General features: G+C 41.4%; 2 protein-coding genes across 6 annotated transcripts in view; one reads left to right on the plus strand and one right to left on the minus strand.

Moving 5' to 3' along the window:
* Nucleotides 1-6,921, plus strand: part of LOC137344837 (extended synaptotagmin-2-like) — a 191,333-nt gene extending 184,412 nt beyond the window's left edge. For all 3 annotated transcript variants that reach the window (XM_068008032.1, XM_068008038.1, XM_068008047.1), the window contains 3 exons: nt 338-443; nt 1,753-1,799; nt 3,767-6,921. In XM_068008032.1, the coding sequence (XP_067864133.1) occupies nt 338-443; nt 1,753-1,799; nt 3,767-3,812 (199 nt within the window). In that variant the 3' untranslated portion in view covers nt 3,813-6,921. The remainder of the gene's footprint in view (nt 1-337; nt 444-1,752; nt 1,800-3,766) is intronic.
* A 3,986-nt stretch (nt 6,922-10,907) lies between these two features.
* LOC137344851 (protein mono-ADP-ribosyltransferase PARP14-like) overlaps nt 10,908-20,538 on the minus strand; it is a 106,222-nt gene continuing 96,591 nt past the window's right edge. For all 3 annotated transcript variants that reach the window (XM_068008080.1, XM_068008060.1, XM_068008069.1), the window contains exons 15-16: nt 17,059-17,233; nt 10,908-13,818 (exon numbers count right to left, since the gene is read on the minus strand). In XM_068008080.1, coding sequence (XP_067864181.1) covers nt 13,526-13,818; nt 17,059-17,233 — 468 coding nt within the window. In that variant the 3' untranslated portion in view covers nt 10,908-13,525. The remainder of the gene's footprint in view (nt 13,819-17,058; nt 17,234-20,538) is intronic.

Genomic DNA, 20,538 nt, shown 5'->3' on the forward strand with positions numbered 1-20,538 from the left:
AGCTGTAGGCAGGTAGGTGAGAGCACCACATGGTGATTCTCTGTTGTCCCATAGACCAAGATCATGGCCTAAGGTAGCATATGTGTTAATGCAACATACTTTATTCAAGATTTCTCTGGTTATTAAATTTCTGTCTCTCTAATGGGACACAGGCTACATTAATGAATGAAATTAGAATTTTAGATATGTGTGGGAGTGGTGTGGCACTGTTGATCTCCTGAGTGTTATGTGATGTGGAAAGCTATCTAATGGTCTCTATGGATGTAGTCTATGGATGGGGTTACTTGTTACAGATTTTCATGGAGAAGGAGCACTGTAACCTTTGTTTCTTCCATAGGTTTGAGTTCATTGTGTCACAAGCAGAGGTACAGAAACGAACTCTGGATGTAGCTGTAAAGAACAGTGGTGGCTTTTTATCAAGGGACAAAGGGCTGCTGGGAAAGGCACGTATCACATTCACATTTGTATAATTTCAGTTAAAATAATATCGCCGCCTTTCACGGTGTTTATCAAATAGGTAGACTTTTGCTGCTTTTGGTAATGTGGCTTTGGTCTTCTACTGACATCATCACAGTTACTCTGACGAGGCACAGCTTCCTGGTTGTTCAGGATTTGCACCTACTTTAGTGCTTGAGTTGTGCTGCACAGACTGATAGACCAGGGGTGAGGAAGAGTCCCAAGCTTTCCCGTCATCTTTAAGTGGGGAACAGTGTGACGTTATCACACTTTTGTTTAATTGTTAGGTGTTGAACTTGGAAGGAGTGATACTTGATCTGGAACAGCACTACTAGTAACAAAACAAAGAAATGTGTGGATTCCAGGTTCAAAGGGTGCAGAGTGACAGAGGTGTGGTGTCAAGGCAGGAATGAAAATGATCTCAGTGGATCCTGATTATGAACCTAAAAATGAAACGGGCTGGATGGTTTTATGTAATCAACAAGCAGATCTCGTTTTAGAACAAAACACAGGAAGTACGTGGGGGAGTCCAAAACTAGGGGCCATAAACATAGGATAGTCACTAATAAATCCAATAGGGAATTCAAGAGAAACCTCTACTCAGAGAGTGATGAGAATGTGGAACCCGCATGGAGTAGTGGAGGCGACAGGCATAGGTGCATTTAAGGGGAAGCTAGATAAACACATGAGGGAGAAAGGCATTTGGGGATATGTTGATAGGGTGAGATGAAGTAAGGTGGGAGGAGGCTCACATGGAGCACAAACACCGGCATAGGCCGAATGGCCTGTTTCTGTGCTCTAAATTCTATGTAATTCCATGTAAATTCCAGATTAATGGAGTGAAAAACTGGACTGTGCCCTGACTGCTACAGTAGAATTTGCAAGACTGAGGTTAAGTAAGAGCCTGTTTAAATGGAATGCGGCTTTCAGTTGCTGTTTCTCACACAGTTTGAGGTAATGGAGAGTGGGCCATTGTACATAGTGGCAGGTCAGTGATGTAGCCAGCACAGGGCAAAATAACTACAAAAGGGAACAGGGAGGTGAAGCAAAGTGTTTGAGAAATCAAACTCATTAAAGGATCTGTGCTTCTGTTGCATCATTTAAATTTTAAAAAATATTTAGTGACTTATTGTTCTCCACTCTTTTTATTAGTGACAATTAAATGAAAGGGAAAGTGCCTAAAATGTACAGCAGATGAGTCAATATTTGAAAGAAAAAGACAGGGTAACAGTTCAGGTCTATACTCTAAAAATGCTCTGTAACCCTACATATATCTGTGATGTTCTTTCATTGTAGCTCCTAATAGAAATGACCGAGGAGGTGGCTAGAGGCTCTACACAGTGGTAAGTACCAAGATATCGACTCCTAAAATCAACAAACACTTCTGGCGCATAAAATAAAGCAAGAACACTACCGTAGAAATGCAACCTACATGTAGCTGCAGTTGATATGTTCAGCTTTTGAATGACTTTTGAATACAGAGGCATAAAGAAAAATGGACGCTGAGCCAAAGAGGGAGATACTGGGTGGGATGACCAAAAGTTTGGTCAGAGGTGGGTTTTACAGAGGGTCTTAAAAAAGGAGAGGGGTGTAGAGGGGATTCCAGATCCTGAGGCCTGCATGACTGAAATCAATGGTGGAATGAAGCAGGGGAGTGGGAAGAGATGCGCAGTGTGCAGAAGACAGAGGAACAGAGAGCTTGAGGGAGGGCGTTGTGGGGCTTGAGGAAGTTACAGAGACAGGGAAGGGTGAGGCCATTGGAGGGATTTAAACACAAGGATGAGAATTTTAAAAATGGAGTGTCAGGGGGCCGGGAGTTAGCCTAAGTTAACAAGGCCATGGGTGATGGAGAAGGGCTCAGTGCAGGCTAGGATACAGGCAGCAGAGTTTTAGATGGGCTGAAAGGAATGGGAGATCAGCGAGGAGAGCATTGGAATAGTCAAGTCTGGAGATGACAAGGGGGATGGATGAGGGTTTTGGTGAGAGATGCGCGGAGGTAGGGGTGGAGGCAGAGATGTAGGTGGTCTTAGTGAAGGGGAGGTTATGGGGTCGGAAGCTCAGCTCAGGATGAAATGGGACAACAAAGTTGCAAACAGTCTGATTCAGCCTGAGACTGGCCAGGAGGGGACTGGAGTCAGTAGCAAAGGTATGGAGTTCTTGGCGGGTACCAAAGACTGTGGTTTTGGTCTTCCCAATGTTATGCTGTGTTTATGTTATTCCTTCTCTCATCTCTCCAACATCTCTAAGTACTTCTTGCAATAAATTCAATTTTAGAATGCAGTAATAACTATTATGTAGGTAAACATGGCAGCCATTTTGTGCACAGCAATCCGATAAATGACCACTTGATCTGATTTTGATAGTTGAGAAAGGAATGTTGATACAGGGAGAACTATGCTTTTCTTTGGATAGTGTCTTCTAGAAGCACTGGAACAGACATGAAACATAGATTTAACATCTCACCTGAAGAGGTCCCACAAACAATCCTTGCCGCAGTCCCTCAGTAATATTTTCCTACTGTTTGCAAATTGTACAGCATCAGCCAGAGCAAAAGGCAATGCAGATGAAGCTCCGTCTGCTCCGACCCAACAATGTTCCTTAGCCCCAAGCACTGAAGGTCACACCTGCTTCTGTGATATTTTCAGTTCCCAAATTGTGGATAGCTTTGTATCATGATCCTGCAATTTGCCTAAGAAACTAGATTGAGATTGTTTAAACTCATTCCACATGGGACCTTTAATAACTGCAGATAGAAGAGATTTTAAACCCACCCCAAATTAATGGGATTAGAGCCAGGTCCCTAAGGTGAAAGGGCAGTGTACTAACCCAGTCACACAGTGCCTTCACTTTTCTCATCTGTACTCTGTCGTTAAACTGTAATAATGTAGTGCACATTTATTTGGTAGACACTTCTGATCGGCATTTATTCGTATGATAGTCTGATATCTGCTGTGTCTTGTCTATGGTAGAGTCCAACTCTGTGTGGAATACTCTATTACATGTCATTTGAGGCATTGTTCAGTTTGACTGTCAGTGTTGTGGACACTATCTACTCTCACACAGTGAAAAGATTCCTGCTGTTGATTCCAGTCAGCCTCCGGTCACTGTTCAGCTCGAATCCTCAGATTGACCTCTGCAAACCAAAAACAAAATCAAAATTCTCCAAGTCTTGTGGCATTAAATTGAGTGAAGAAAATACATCACGTCTCTGGGTTCAAACGTTATTTGAGAATCATAGAACTCGTGTCTTGTAACACACTCTGATGTAGCTTTTACAGTACGGGTAATTTTATCTGTAATCATCTTCCAGGTATGATTTAACAGAGGATGGTACCAGACACCAGCCCCAGACCTAGAGGGAGGACCAAACCAGTGTCGTTACCATTGGTCACCAAGGCTTTTAGCAGTTTTGTTTTTTATTTTAATTATCCCAGGAGCACCAGCATCACATCTAAAGCTTTGCACACGTGCCAATGAATGCACCACAGATTTTACAGATAAAGTCATCTTGCCAGTATATATTTTACTGAGTTTTGGCACTGCTTGTTGCATTTTTTTTTAAATACACTTTTATTAGTGAATTAAGTTTTTTATTTAATTGTTTTTTAAATAAAACAATTACTGGTGTGACTTATGGTAGTAAAATGAATAACCTGTGGTGTACGGGCTGACTGTTCTTTTGGTCAAAAGAAAATATCTTTACTGTATAAGACTGTAAAATACAGTGTGAGGCAGACTGTTGATCCAGGATTACTTCAGCCTTGTTTTCTGTAATTTTGCAATGTATAACGTGTAAATACAGCAAGTGTGATTTATGTATTGTTTAGAGTATGTGATATCAGATGTTTGTGAAGGATACAGAAGGGAGAATCTTCCATTTATTGAAGTAACAAGATGTGCATGTCTCATTGAGCAATCGCCTCATGCTTTTTACAGTAGCCTTGAAGTGTATAGTTCCGCATTAGAAGCGTGTGCTATGATGTAAAGTATGTAGGCCTTTCTGACTTGTCATCTAACACAAATTACGCATTGTACTTACCAGTGAAATAATGAAGAGCTACAAGCTATGGAGGAGGAAACCTGCACTTTACAATCAGCAACCTCTAGTAATCACTACCGGCATTCAGTGCCGAATATTTATTTTAGTTTTAGCTTCTTGCTGCAGAGATGTGTGCACCATTTAAAGTAATTTTTTGCCCATTCTTTATTTCCCGATCCCGTATTTGTAATTTTGCCTTCCCCTGGAATGCTCCCTGTGGCACACTCACCATACTCTGACTGACAGGCATCTGCCCTGTTCCAAGATCTCCGCCAATCCAGTTTTTGATTGAATTGATGTAAGATGCAGGGATTGTGTGCTCAGTTTTCTTCCCCTGTAGGCATGACAGATCAGAATCTCACTGTGTAGGAAATCATGTAGGAGAATCCACACTTTACATTCCCTGGCACACCGTTGGAGTACGAGCACGCTCTTTTATGGCACTGCCCCTCTATCCATTTTGGTACCCCAATAAATATTTATTATATATAAATATAAAAATGTATTATCAAATGGTAACTAAACTTTATAGTATTTCAGACATTGGCCTCCTTTTAAATACAGGCAAAGTTTTATTGGTTGGTTTTGGCATCCTGCATCAGTGCCTGAAGGTTTAATTCAACCCTAGTAAATCAAAAGGTGAGCTACGATGAGGTTCAAAAACCCACCTTTGAGTAGGTTATTGCTATTTGATTTTTGACATTTAAAGAGATTGTTTCCATGCTGATTTGTTTTGTTGGAAGGTATTATAGGTTTGAGCTCTATAAGCAAAATATTTTCAGATTTTATCATTAAATCTCAAACCCCAAATAACCTGTAAATTCTCTTTTATATTTTGTTTTACTTAACTAGAACTATAATCATGTGCTATAAATGTTATGTTCTGCAGCGTTATTTCTTACTTTAAGCAACCATGTAGCTAAACACATTCTTCACTCTCAAACATCTCCGGACAGGCTAGTTAACTTGAATCTATGGTATTTAGATCAAGGCAAAAGTAGTAAACTATGCTAGTAACAGTGACACGCAGACTACAGAAAATGACAAGACTTGAATCTGAAGCCAAATACTGAGTTATATTGACGAAATCTAGGTCATTTATATAAGCCAAAAGGTCAGTTGTTGATAACTAAAAAGATGCAGTTCATATTTGTTTTATTCTGGGACAATATTTATTTCCAAATGGATGAAAAGCTTTTTCACTTTTATAGGTAGACTAGATGGCCTCTAGAGTCTACTTTTAATTTGAAGTTATTTAATTCAAACTATCTGATGATTTAAATTTTTTTATTGCAAAAAATGACTGAATTATCAGGAGTAGACTGTATTTTTTGATGCCAACACAGTAGTTTTATATTGTCCATTACAGCCGTATACTAGACAGTTGCCCCCGACATTGATGGTGAAAGTCATTCTTCAGGTGCATTAGCATTTCAATCCAAGGGTGGAATGATGCATATAATGAGGACTCCTATTCAAATCCAATGCAAGAAAATCAGCAATTCCAACAAATTGGAATTTACAGGCGTAGTAATCCTTGCTCTCACACATGATTCTGTCCATTTAATGCTAAATGATATTTGAGATTTCTCTCCTACAATTTCCCTGAAAAGTGCACTCTATGATTTGTGTTAATGCTGTAACGTTCAATATTTGGTTCAAGAACTAGAACACTACAGCCTAGTCAGTTAAGTCTATTGGTTCAAGCTGCCATTGTCTGCTCCATGCAGGTATTACTGTGCCTTAAATATATTAAGATATTATGGAAACCAATTCATATTTGAGGATAGTTATACTTTATAGATTTTTGTTTTTTTTAGCACAGCCGTATTTCTGGCATTTTTCTTTGCAGAATTGTCGATGCTGTAGAATGAAATATTTTTCTTTCTCGTCCGGTTACAAGACTAAGAACTTGTTCAGCAGCATCAAAGGTACCTGTGTGCTACCCTAATGATACTGGCAATCTCTCTTTATATTTGCACAGCCCAAACAATGATTTATAGGGATTGCCAAATTAGGGGTCATTTCTTGGTACAAATAGATGATCAGCCACAATTAGGAAAGTTGAAAACATTTCACCATCAAAAAAAGAAAAATCTGTTGGCCTGGGGTGTGCAATGGAATATTTTTGTGCTATCTGTGCATTGGCTTGCGTGAGATTATATCTTGTATTGTGAAACTGCTTTGCAATGCTGACAGAAAAGAAATTCAGAGGAGAGGAATTAACCGCGAGGGAGATACAAAGCCAAAGTCCTTTTATCATTGTTTGGACATCTTCAGATTTTTGGCCCTGGTGTCTTCAGTGTAATGTAATCCTTTTCAGTTTTTGTTGACTAAATTGCAGCATCCAGTGCTTGATATCCTGTCCTTTACGTCAACTGTATATGCAGACAGCCATGTACAGTGAATAAAAATTATTAAGAAAATGGATCCTACTTCATTCTTTTGCAATTCAAAAAACAGTTGAAATAAGAAAATAACATCTGTAAACGTAACGACTTGTATTGTATAGCAACTTATCTCTCCAAGTACTTCAAAGTCAATGCATTACTGTTGCGATGTAGCAGATAGAATCATAGAAAGGTTACAGCACGGAAGGAGGCCATTCGGCCCATCGAGTCTGCGCCAGCTCTATGCAAGAGCGATCCAGCTAGTCCCACTCCCCCACCCTTTCCCCGTAGCCCTGCAAATTTTTTCCTTTCAAGTACTTATCCAGTTCCCTTTTGAAGGCCATGATTGAATCTGCCTCCACCACCCCCTCAGACAGTGCATTCCAGATTCTAACCACTTAGTTATTTTGCTTACACAAGATCCCACAAACAACAGAGGTAAAAGACCAATTAATCTATTATTTTGACAGTTTTGGTTGAGGGAAGAAAGTTGGCTTAGATACTGAGAGAACTCCATATTCTTCTTTGAATGGGATCTTTAGTGTCTCCCTGGACTATTGAAACAGGCAGATTGGACCTCAGTTTAACACCTCATCCAAAGGACAGCACCCAGGACAATGGAGCAGTCCTCTAGTGGTCTACTGGAGTGTCAGCCTAGATGATGCACTCCAGTCCTGCAACCTGTTTTGAACCAAGGAAACATAATTTTTGAAGCAGCTCCTTTCTCCTTAATGTTGTGCTCCTTCCTGTACCGTGGGTTGGATTCTGTAGTCGGCAGTAACCCAGAGAGGCTGGTGTTTGCTTGTTCTTTAAGTTTCACATTTCATTGTGAAGCTTCATTGTGAAACTTAGTGATTATCAAAGGTTGTGAGAGGAGACAATCATGGCGAACTCTTAACAACTTACTTCTTAAGCTTCTCTGATCTAGTGGGGAAAAAAAGCCTTAACTTCTGAAGCCTCTTCATAACTAGGATCCTTCATCGCTGGCAACATCCCAGTTGATCTAAACCACGCTTTTTCCATTGGTTGTATTTCTCCCTTAGAATAGGGTACCCAAAACCCTTCACAATATTCCAACTAAGATGTTGCCAGCGGTGAAGGGGTCCCAGTTATGAAGAAACTTCAGAAGTTTACACATTTTTCACCAGATCCGAAAAGCGTAAGAGGTGGGAAAGTAAGCTGTGAGGAGTACACAAAGAGTCTGCAAAGGGATATAGACAGGTTAAGTGAGTGGGCAAGAAGGTGGCAGATGGAGTTTAATGTGGGGAAATGTGAGGTTATTCACTTTGGTAGGAAGAATAGAAAATCAGAATATTTTTTAAATGGTGAGAAACTATAAAATGTTGGTAGTCAGAGAGATTTGGGTGCCCTCGTACAAGAAACACAAAAAGTTAGCATGCAGATACAGCAAGCAATTAGGAAAGCAAATGGCATGTTGGCCTTTATTGCAAGGGGGTTGGAGTACAAGAATAAGGAAGTCTTGCTACAGTTGTACAGGGCTTTGGTGAGACCACACCTTGGGTACTGTGTACAGATTTGGTCTCCTTATCTAAGGAAGGATATATTTGCCTTAGAGGCGGTGCAGCGAAGGTTCACTAAAACCAGTTCAACTGGCATGAGAGAGTTGTCCTATGAGGAGAGATTGAGTAGAATGGGCCTATACTCTCGAGTTTAAAAGAATGAGAGGTGATCTCATTGAAACATATAAGATTCTGAGGGTGCTTGACAGGGTAGATGCTGAGAGATTGTTTCCCTTGGCTGGAGAGTCTAGAACTAGGGGGCATAGTCTCGTGATAAGCAGTTGGCCATTTAAGACTGAGATGAGGAGGAATTTCTTCACTCAGAGGGTTGTGAATCTTTGGAATTCTCTACCCCAGAGGGCTGTGGATGCTGAGTCGTTGAGTATATTCAAGACTGAGATGGAGAGATTTTTGGACTCTAGGGGAATCAAGCGATATGGGGACCGGACAGGAAAGTGGAGTTGAGGTCAAAGATCAGCCATGATCTTATTGAATGGCAGAGCAGGTTCGAGGGGCCGTATGGCCTACTCCTGCTCCTATTTCTTATGTTCTTAACTGTGATACAAAAAGCATTTGAGGGGAAGGACACTGGACACTGCTTGGGACCACCATATGTGATCTAGAGTTGATGCTCAAACGATACTTATAAAATAGGGCATGGATGCCTATTTGCATAGAAGATTGAATTGAAGAGCTCCTACAAATAGATATTGAACACCAAAAAAATGGCAATTGGAAATTGATTTGTTTTCAACGTTTAAAGGCATTTTAAAGCCAGAGAAGCTCTTACAGGCTGAAGTATATTCAGTAATTTAAATTTTACTTGAATTTTCTTTGGATATGAGAAATGTGGAGACCGCTGACTTTTCAGATATGCCTAAAGAATCCAAGGCAATTAACAACAGTTACTAACATTGTGACCTGTAGGCAGGCGTACTACACATAAATCAAGACCTTCAATATTTCTACTTTTGGTTTTTTAATACTCCATCTGCTTTTTACATCGCTGGATACCTTTCTGGTACATAGTTAGCAATCCTGAAAGTCTTTTGTGTAACTTCGAGTACTTGCTTTGTGTTTCCTTGTATAATTTAACATTTATTAGTTTTTAAGCAACTCAAATTCCCTCTTTCCATTTGCGTGCACATTTTGACTGCTACTCTGGTCTCGAGCCCATTACTTCTCTTTTTTATCCTTTGCTTTTCTTGGACCCTTTTTCCCCTCCTCCTTTCACCTGAGATTGCTACCTTACATTTCTGCTTTCTCAGGTGTCTTTGCCCCTCATCATCCCTAACACAAACCATCACTGCTCTTCTGCCTTCTGATTCACCTGCTGTCATCACAGGCTCAAATCTGTCTGTCACTGCCTCCCTATGAGCAGCTCCATCCTTTTCTCACCAACCTTCCTGCCCAGTTTAACTTTGCCACCCTCCTTCCTGTCCCACTGACCCTCACCCCACCACTGCCCCATTGGACTCTGCCACAGGATTAGCAATCACCACCCCTCCTTATTTCCCTCCACAATGTCCATTTATGAAGGCCCTTGCCAAATGTGACTTTATTGTGGATGAGAGAATTGATATTTTGCATTTGAATTAAACTTGGCTCATGGGTGGCAGCATCATCCTGATCTGGGCCAGTATGACCTTAATTTTAGGCTCAAAAGAAATTGGGGGCTCTGCAGCCTGAAGCTGCCCCCCCCCCCTGACATTCTGCATAATGTTTCTCCTCCTTTTCAAGAATACTGGTCCTGACAGTGTCTGACCCCGAGGGGGTGGTCGAGGCAGATTCAATCATGGCCTTCAAAAGGGAACTGGATAAGAACATGAAAGAAAAACATTGCAGGGCTACGGGGATAGGGCGGGGAATGGGACTAGCTGGATTGCTCTTGCATAGAGCCGGCGTGGACTTGATGGGCCGAATGGCCTCCTTCCGTGCTGTAACCTTTCTAAATTGCCACAAATTGCTGGACAATTTGTGCCGCTCTGTCGTTAGCACCGTCAATCTCCGTGAGTTTCAAGAAATTGCTGAAGTTGTGCCGTAAATAATTTGCTGCAGAAGGTTAGGCTGGTAACTAACAATGCAAGGACCCTTTTAATGACCAGATTTATGTTCCTGCAATGCCACACAACCTCTCCAGCCCAGAAAGGGAACAATTGCATCTGTGGAGTCTTATTCCTGCAGGTAGTAAATTGTTCTTGGAGATTCTTAAGCATTTTAAATTTTTTTCTTACTTCTGTCTTTTTTTTCTCTGTCTCTTAATCTAACCTTTCTTTCCCTCTATTTATCTTTCTGTACCTAACTTGAATCTAATTTGCCCTATTTCCTTCTTTGTCATTCTTCTGTTTCTTTATCCCTAAATCCCATTGTTTAAGGAGAGACTGTTGGTCAAATATGTAAAACAAAATGTGAAAGTTTGTTTTATTTAGGAAGCAAGAATCACATTAAGTAATATGACTATTTAATACAACGCACTGATGGAGAAATTACAAGCTGACTCCATTTGTGATTATTTAAGTATAGTTTATTAGTAAAGAAGCTGAAAGGAAGTGTTACAGGAGAATGTTCACAGTATTAACCAAATGACACACACAACATTGACTGCTCAGACAGCCTATGTATTCGTAGACACACAGTACAATCGCTGTACGTAAATACAATTTGTCGAGTGGGCCATACATGGCTTCAGATTGTGCTGCCATCAATGCAAACTGGTGACTTGGGAGGTAGTGGCTGTTTCCATTGTCCCATTATTGGGAAATCCATTATTTCTACAAAGAAACATCAGAGATGAGGGGGAAATGCTCTGGTCACTGTGTGTGTATGTGCACAATGTGAATATGGTCAAATGTAGTAACCAGAACAATTCTCCTATATTATGATCTACTAAAATCAGTTATGGTATAATGAACTGCAAATATTGGCACACTCTCATTTCTGCACAGTTACACATATTTATCTGTATATAGAGATTTTATATATATATATATATATATATATCTAGATCTATATCTATACATATATAGAGATATAAAGTATTCTGGACAGATCTGATGACCCTGTGACACATTTCAAATTTTTTGTAAAGAACTCAAATCCTAAGGGATAATATTTTTTGTAATTTTGTTAATTGTACTCAGACAACTAACTAGAAAACTTGAAAATTAAAATTTAATGTTGTAAAATGCTCTTAATCTATGTCTATAAAGCTTTTCAATATTCATAACTGCAGATATTGCATAACAAGTTTGATATAAGCAACATTGATAAGAGAAAAATAACGAGTACAATCTTTTTTTCATTTCAACAACTTAAAATTTTAATTGCGTTTATAGGGTGCAATTTCTCAGCAGCAGTAGCCAAGAATAATGGTATCTGTGGGATAATCTGATGTATGGCTGCAGCTGGCAATTAAACTACAATCGCCAACTATTCAATTTTCACCATTTGCTGGTGATAAGGAGCTGTCACTGTTTCTAGGCAAGTGGGCACAACAGATTTGTGTGAATGGTTCTGCCATTCAAGGCTGGTTGCTGTTATTCTCTGCTGAACCAAAGTGCAACTCTGAGCCCTATCTCTTGGCTACAGGTGCAAACTTGTGTGAAACGTTGTTGGGGGTGCAGGACTGACACTAACTGACATTTCTAGAGTTCCTGAAGGATAATTTATTTATTCCAAGTGCTTTCAATGACAGAAGCCTTTCTGTCTTTTATTCCACTCACCTCACCGATGGCAAGCTGTTTATGTCCATTGAATAGTCACGGAAAGGGCTTGGTTCTGACCTGCTTCAATCCTCACAAGCAGTGGGAAACTATTCAGAAGCTCCAATGTTCTTTTAAAAGCCAATTTATACTTCATACCAAACAAAATATTCTCCCGGTTCCACCATTCATGGATTGATGTCTTCAGGGAGTTATCAGTGCACTAGAATTCAGATCCAGATTCAGATTTACCAAGCTCCAGGAAGCTGACCTGTCACCAATGCTCCCGGAGCATAACACATTTGAATCTGCTGAATTAAATGTGTAAGTATAACCACTGATAATTCCCTGGAGAGAACCCCTGTCCTGGATACTGTCACTGCACTCTGCCTCTCTCTTAACTTCAACCAATAATGAATGCTCAAACCAGGAAATATTTTGTATCTTGTAAGAACTGGTCAGGCGTAAAATAGAAGCAAGTTGAGCTTCTGTAATTTGGCAGATCAGATTCTTCTGTGGTTGTTTGAAGGTGGCAAGCAATTTGACACAGTGAGGGTGGGTAGACAAGTGAGTTACAAGCCAAATAAGTCCATCCTAAGCAAGACAAAGGCAACCATCTCAGCTGTTTCGACTGCTCCCCCTAAATCAGAACCTATGCTCTTACGCTGCATTGTGTTAAGAGCGTGGAATTTGGGTCAGCAGTTGCAACGTAGTTTCTGTAGAGCTGGAAGATAAACTGATTTAATCAGCTGGGGGAGTCTTTAATGCCAAGATCTTCTGATTAAAGTGGGACAGTTGAGAGATACGCCCTCAGCTTCTCTGCTACAATATAACAAGAATCCTGTGCTTAGCAATAAGACACTAGTGACGCATTTTAAAAATGACCAAACTGAAACAAAATCAATTGTCGTAACAAGAATGCCAATGATTCAGGCAGCCTTAGCAGGCGGTTGTATAGTCCAGGCAGCCTGACCAGTCACTGTATAGAAACAAAAACAGACAATGCTGGAAACTCAGCAGGTCAGGCCGCATCTGTGGAGAGAGAAACAGAGTTAACGTTTCATGTCGATGATCTTTCATCAGAACTGAAATGTTAATACTGTATCTCTCTCCATAGATGCGGCCTGACCTGCTGAGTGTTTCCAGCATTTTCTGTTTTTATTTCAGATTTCTGGCATCTGCAGTATTTTGCTTCAGTCTCTATAATCCAGGCAACCAAGCAGCACAACTAAAGGAAAAGTTGTGGCTTGGGATTTTTATAATATTGTTCTTCCTGGAAAATCAATGTTTTATAGCTGCAAGAAAAATCACACCCATATTTTTAATTAAACCTTTATATATAGCACTGTAGACACAGTAGAATGAACTTTCAATGACTATCAGCAAGTGATTGCACTGCTTCAGTTTCTGCTCACTGTGTTAGGAATAAAATTTAATAAGGTATTCTGGATATGCTTGATTATCCTGAAACACAACAAACACTTCAGGGGACTGCAGAGTGTTTGTGACACTGTCATATCGGTCACTACTGTTTCCCTGTTGATCTTTGAGTGGAGGCTCTTTCAGGCCTTTTGTCCCTATACAATACTCCCCAGTTAAAACTCTTGCTCTGTATATCACTTTGATATTTGTTGCATCAGGTTTTGAATATGTGTCATCTGCAGAATATTTTGCATTCTGAGCAAAATATGTTCCCTCTCCATAAAAAACAGCTGAAAAAAAAAGTGTGCCACATGTTAATTACTAAATATTAATTACATGTAAAGCACTCTATCACGATAGAATTATTACACACAATTATTTTTTTATCCTTTAGCATTAACCATTATCTTGTCCAGGATAGCACATAACGGGGCTAGCTGTGGTGGGGGTGGTCTTTTATCTGAAGATTCCTTATGGTTGACAGGAGAAATGCCATTCACCTCATTCCATCCACCAGATCTGGTTTTAGGATCTAGTACAACCACTCTTCTACAATAAATTCAGCAAAGAGCAAAGGATTTATGAATCAGAAATTCAATGAACCACAGTATCCACTGCCCTAGGTGGCAATCCATTCTATGGTTTTTGGCATCAGTATCACATCCTTATTCTATTTTTTCTACTATTTACTTGTACAACTATAAGAGTATAGGTAAGTACAGGACTAAAAAGATACTCCAGTATATCTGGCCAGTGTCAAAAACTAATACCCATTGTTGGCCTTTGTAACTGCCCTCAAATGTCAATCCAAATCTCTCTTAAATGTTTCCACACGATCTCCCTCCACAGTCTCCCTGGGCACACGCTCACTATCCAATGCATAAAATAGATAAATATGAACGGTCTGTGCAGCTACCTTCTTGTAAGCTTGGGTCAGGTTCTAGAGTTTGTGATAATCTTGACTATATTAGCAGAGTTCAATTTATCCGTCCCCTTAAGAATTTCCACTGGGCCTTATCTTCTCCAGGGTAAACAATTCCAAGCTCTATAAGCTCTTCTCATAATCCATCATCTTATTTGCCTTTGTAACTGCAGTCCTACAATGACAACACTCTCAATGAATGATACCTGGACTTCAAGGGTTAAGTTACAAGGAGAGATTACACAAATTGGGGTTGTATTCTCTAGAGTTTAGAAGGTTAAGGGGTGATCTGATCAAAGTTTATAAGATATTAAGGGGAACGGATAGGGTGGATCGAGAGAAACTATTTCCGCTGGTTGGGGATTCTAGGAGTAGGGGGCACAGTCTAAAAATCAGAGCCAGACCTTTCAGGAGTGAGATTAGAAAACATTTCTACACACAAAGGGTGGTAGAAGTTTGGAACTCTCTTCCGCAAACGGCAATTGATACTAGCTCAATTGCTAAATTTAAATGTGAGATAGATAGCTTTTTGGCAACCAAAGGTATTAAGGGATATGGGGCAAAGGCAGGTATATGGAGTTAGATCACAGATCAGCCATGATCTTATCAAATGGCGGAGCAGGCACGAGGGGCTGAATGGCCTACTCCTGTTATTAAACAATTTACTCTTCATTCTGTAATTATATTTCACGCTGCCTCATTCTATGAACGTATGTTATCCTGCACATTCAATAGCATTAGCCCATCATCCAATGATTAAAAAGCACCTGAGAAGTGAGACAGTTAACATTTTGCATTTTGGTCACTTCATATTATATTGTTACCAACCCCCTCCTCCTTACCACAATTCCCAAAGATTCCTTGGACCATTTCATGGTTATTTTCAACCACATTATGTTGCCTTGCGATTTCTGGGCTTCCCTGGGGGGTGCGAAGCAGGGCCTGCACCTACAATAAGCACAGGCCCCATGATGTCATAGTAATAGTCCAGGAAGGGGAGTTCCCAGCCTTCCTCCCTCAACTTCTTGTTCTTTCAGCCATGGAGCACCCAGATGCAGGGGCACCTCATGAAGCTGGCACTGGGGGCTTCCATCAACACCAACTTGCATTTATATGGCACCTTTAACGTAGTAAAACATGCCAAGGCACTTCACAGGAGCGTAATCAAACAAAATTTGACACCGAGCCACATAATGAGACATTAGGACAGATGACCAAAAGCTTGGTCAAAGAGGAAGGTTTTAAGGAGAGAGAGGCAGAGAGGTTTAGGGAGGGAATTCCAGAGCTTAAGGCCTAGGCAGCTGAAGACACGACCGCCAATGGTGGAGCTATTAAAATCGGGGATGTGCAAGAGGCCAGAATTGGAGGAACGCAGAGATCTCGGATGTTTGTAGGGCTGGAGGAGGTTACAAAGATAGGGAGGGGTGAGGCCATGGAGGGATTTGAAAACAAGGATGAGAATTTGAAAATTGAGGCGTTGCCGGACTGGGACCAATGTAGGTCAGTGAATGGGAGAACGAGACTTGGTGCAAGTTAGGATACGGGCAACAGAGTTTTGGATGAGCTCAAGTTTATGGAGGGTGGAAGATGGTTGACCAGCCAGGAAAGCATTGGAATAGCCAATTCTAGAGGTAACAAAGACATGGGTGAGGGTTTCAGCAGCAGATGAGCTGAGGTAGAGATGGAGACGGGCGATGTTACAGAGGTGAAAGCGGGCGGTCTTGGTGATGGCCAGGTATGTAGTCGGAAGCTCACCTCAGGGCCAAATAAGACGCCAAGGTTGCGAATGGTCTGGTTCAGCCTCAGTCAGTGGCCTGGGAGAGGGATGGAGTCGGTGGCTAGGGAATTGCAGCATCTGAGGCCACCCGGCTGCAAACTGAGAAGGATGGCCAAGTACGTTTAAAGTTTTTTTGCAGTTTCTAACAAGATGTTCAGGCCTTGGGGCAGTCAGAAAGCCCTGATACTGGAAGCCAGGAATGAAGCTGCAGGGCTATCAGGCCTGCCAGTTGCACTTCAGCTTCCTGCCCTGTTTTCCAGCGCTAATCCCCAACTGGCGATGGACATGCGCCAACGGTGCCCCCCCCCTCCAGACTATATTAATGGCCCAGGACAGTAATTTCAGGAACACCTGGCTCTGTACTGGTGAAGCCCACTTTGATTGCACTGCTCCTGTACAGTGCTAGCATAGAGGGGGCCTGGAAAAACAGCCCTGTAAAAGTTAAGTCTCATTTTCAGTGGGAATTCCTGATGGCTATATAAAAGTCTAATGACACGAGCTAATTTTCAAGGCATACAGCATCAATATGCAGTAACATTTGAACTTGCCTTCTTGAAGAGTCCGAGATGGCTCAGAAAAAAATCCAACTCTTTAGGGATCACATAGCAGTGGGAATCAAATGTTTAATTTTAATAGTCTAAGAGAACCCACTGTATGGATTGGGGAACATAACAAGCAACCTTTCTCAAAACCCAACGTCTGCCTGATAAGTATACACAATAATAAATGTTCTGCTTCTGTGCTCCTGGCACAGAGTCTCACTTGCCAGAGCGCATGTTATAATATCATGCATTCCAAGAGTTTCCGTCCATTAGTTAATGATATACCTACCATTTAAACCACAGTAGCTCCTGTTGAAACCATCTGCATTGATCTTAGAACATACATCTGAGTAAGTGCCATGGTAAAGAAGTTTTTCATTCTGCTGATGTGGTCTCTGTCTGTTCATTTCATTTCTTTTAGCAACATACAGTCGCCAAAGAGTGGGATTCTGGATCCGTGTGATCTGCAGTTAGTCAAATACAGTGATTGTTTTAGTAGTATGTTTGTGAAAAGCCATCTGCCAATGTCACACAAAAATATAATATCAAGTTAATAACTGGTAGACCAGTAAACATCAGAATCTGAATCCATGCAGTTTGGTTAAAACTGTGCCCCAATTTTGGTCCTCTCACACAGAAGGTCTGGGAAAGGTTCAGAGGAGGGCTACTAGATTGATATCTAAGGGCCCTCAGAGGTCTTTAAAATAATGAAAGGATTAGATCCTGGTTCAAGTGGCTAAGTTATTTGAGATACATAGGTTAGGGAGGACAAGGAGACACGAGTACAAGTTATGCAAACATGGAACTAGGTGCTTAAGAGGTACTACTTTTCACAGAGTTATTGACCTCTGGAATAAGTTGCTGGCACATGTGGTGAGTGTGGATTTGCTGCAAGCATTCAAAAGGGAGATAAGTTCTTGTCAGTGGTTAGCATAACTGCACATAGAAGGTAGGTGGGTCACTGAGGAATGTTTGATCGCTTTCAGGATCGGAGAGGAATTTCCCAGCATTTTTTCCGAAATTAGCCTAAGGTTTTTTCCTCTCCCAGGAGATTACTCAGCTGCATGGGTGGGGGTGGGGGGATGAGATTAATGGTGTGTAGAAGTTATACCAGTCCAGGATAGGGCAGGCTCAATGGATCATCTGATCTTTCCCTGTCCTTCATTTTTGTATGTTCGTAAATCCAGATTTTTTTTTCTAAAGTTATACTGGCAGCTCCATATCACTCTTGTCAGCGAAAGTGAAGCCAAAACGTTGGTTAAATTTTAATCTTACCACGAAGCGTACAATGTATTTTTATATAACAAGGGGAGTTTTTATATGTTGATTGACATTTCCTCATAAGGACTGGCTTGAGGAAAGTTGCCTGTTGTTAAGATGGAGATGTCTTTAATCTGGCACATTCCTTTAAGACCACAAACCTTATACATGCTAAATTACTCTCTGTAAGGAAAGAGTCCAAATAGGCCCATCCTGATGTCAATTAGAGGCTAATTGCTGTTGCTGAGAAGTTTGTCTCCAGCTGTTTGTAAATCCCTGACTTGTCCCCTCGGGGAGAAGCTGTTGTGGAGACCTTCAGGAAATTACTCGATTCTTTTTTTTTAATACTTGTTTTTAAATTGATCAGTTGTAATTTGGTAACATAGTAAACCATTGGTCCATCTAGACTACTCTTCCAAACCATGATTCTCAAACTGATCACTCCGTGTCCCCTTTCCAAATAGGAATTCATCCAGCCCCTTTTTAAAACCCCCATGGCTTTCTGGTTCACCAGATTATACTGATAATCAGTTCCACAATTCTATCACTCTCTTACTAAAAACAAAATACCTAATTGTCCTTTTTTAAAAATTTAACTAATTAAATAAATAACAACAAAGTTAGATTGGGATGGCAGCACAGGTGGTGTGTCGTAACTGCAGAATGTGGGAGTTTGTGGAGACCAGCGAGATCGCAAGCAACCAGATCTGCAGTAAGTGTCTGCAGCTTGAGGAACTTTGGCTCAGAGTTGTTGAGCTGGAAAACATAGAAACTTAGAAAATAGGAGCAGGAGTAGGTCATTCTGCCCTTTGAGCCTGCTCCACCGTTCAATATGATCATGGCTGATCCTCTATCTCGATACCATATACCCGCTCTCTCCCCATACCCCTTGATGCCTTCTCTGTCTAGAAATCTATCGAGCTCCTTCTTAAATATATTCAGTGACTTGGCCTCCACAGCCTTCTGTGGTAGAGAATTCCACAGGTTCACCACCCTCTGAGTGAAGAAGTTTCTCCTCATCTGAGTCCTAAATGTCCTACCCTGTATCCTGAGACTGTGACCCCTCGTTCTGAACCCCAAAGCCAGGGAAAACATCCTCCCTGCATCCAGTCTGTCTGGCCCTGTCAGAATTTGATATGTTTCAATGAAATCCCCTCTCATTCTTCTAAACTCTGGTGAATACAGGCCGAGTCGACCCAATCTCTCCTCATACGACAGTCCTGCCATCTCAGGAATCAGTCTGGTGAACCTTCGCTGCACTCCCTCTATGGCAAGTATATCCTTTCTTAGGTAAGGTGACCAAAACTGCACACAATACTCCAGGTGTGGTCTCACCAAGGCCCTGTATAACTGCAGTAAGACATCCTTGCTCCTGTACTTAAATCCTCTTACAATGAAGGCCAACATACCATTTGCCTTCCTAACTGCTTGCTGCACCTGCATGTTTGCTTTCAGTGACTGGTGTACAAGGACACCCAGGTCCCTTTGCACATCAACAGTTCCCAATCTATCACCATTTAAATAATACTCTGCCTTTCTGTTTTTCCTTCCGAAGTGGATAACTTCACATTTATCCACATTATACTGCATCTGCCATGTATTTGCCCACCCACTCAACTTGTCTAAATCACCTTGAAGCCTCTTTGCATCCTCCTCACAACTTACGATCCCACCTAGTTTTGTGTCATCAGCAAACTTGGAAATATTACATTTGGTTCCCTCATCCAAATCATTGATATATATTGTGAATAGCTGGGGCCCAAGCACTGATCCCTGTGGTACCCCGCATCTGTCCATGACAGTATTGGTAGGAGTGACCACTGCACAGTCCTCGTGGAGATGAAATCCCGTCTTCGCACTGAGGACACCATCCAACGTGTTGTGTGGCACTACCACCGTGCTAAATGGGATAGATTCAGAACAGATCTAGCAGCTCAAAACTGGACATCCATGAGGCGCTGTGGGCCATCAGCAGCAGCAGAATTGTATTCCAGCACAATCTGTAACCTCATGGCCCGGCATATTCCTCACTCTACCATTACCAACAAGCCAGGAGATCAACCCTGGTTCAATGAGGAGTGTAGAAGAGCATGCCAGGAGCAGCACCAGGCATACCTAAAAATGAGGTGCCAACCTGGTGAAGCTACAACTCAGGACGACATGCATGCTAAACAGCGGAAGCAACATGCTATAGACAGAGCTAAGCGATTCCACAACCAACGGATCAGATCAAAGCTCTGCAGTCCTGCCACATCCAGTCGTGAATGGTGGTGGACAATTGAACAACTAACGGGAGGAGGAGGCTCTGCAAACATCCCCATTCTCAATGATGGCGGAGTCCAGCACGTGAGTGCAAAAGACAAGGCTGAAGCGTTTGCAACCATCTTCAGCCAGAAGTGCCGAGTGGATAATCCATCTCGGCCTCCTCCCGATATCCCCACCATCACGGAAGCCAGTCTTCGGCCAATTCGATTCACTCCACGTGATATCAAGAAACGGCTGAGTGCAC

The sequence above is a fragment of the Heptranchias perlo genome, chromosome 2 (genome assembly GCF_035084215.1).
Source record: "Heptranchias perlo isolate sHepPer1 chromosome 2, sHepPer1.hap1, whole genome shotgun sequence".
Taxonomy (NCBI): domain Eukaryota; kingdom Metazoa; phylum Chordata; class Chondrichthyes; order Hexanchiformes; family Hexanchidae; genus Heptranchias; species Heptranchias perlo.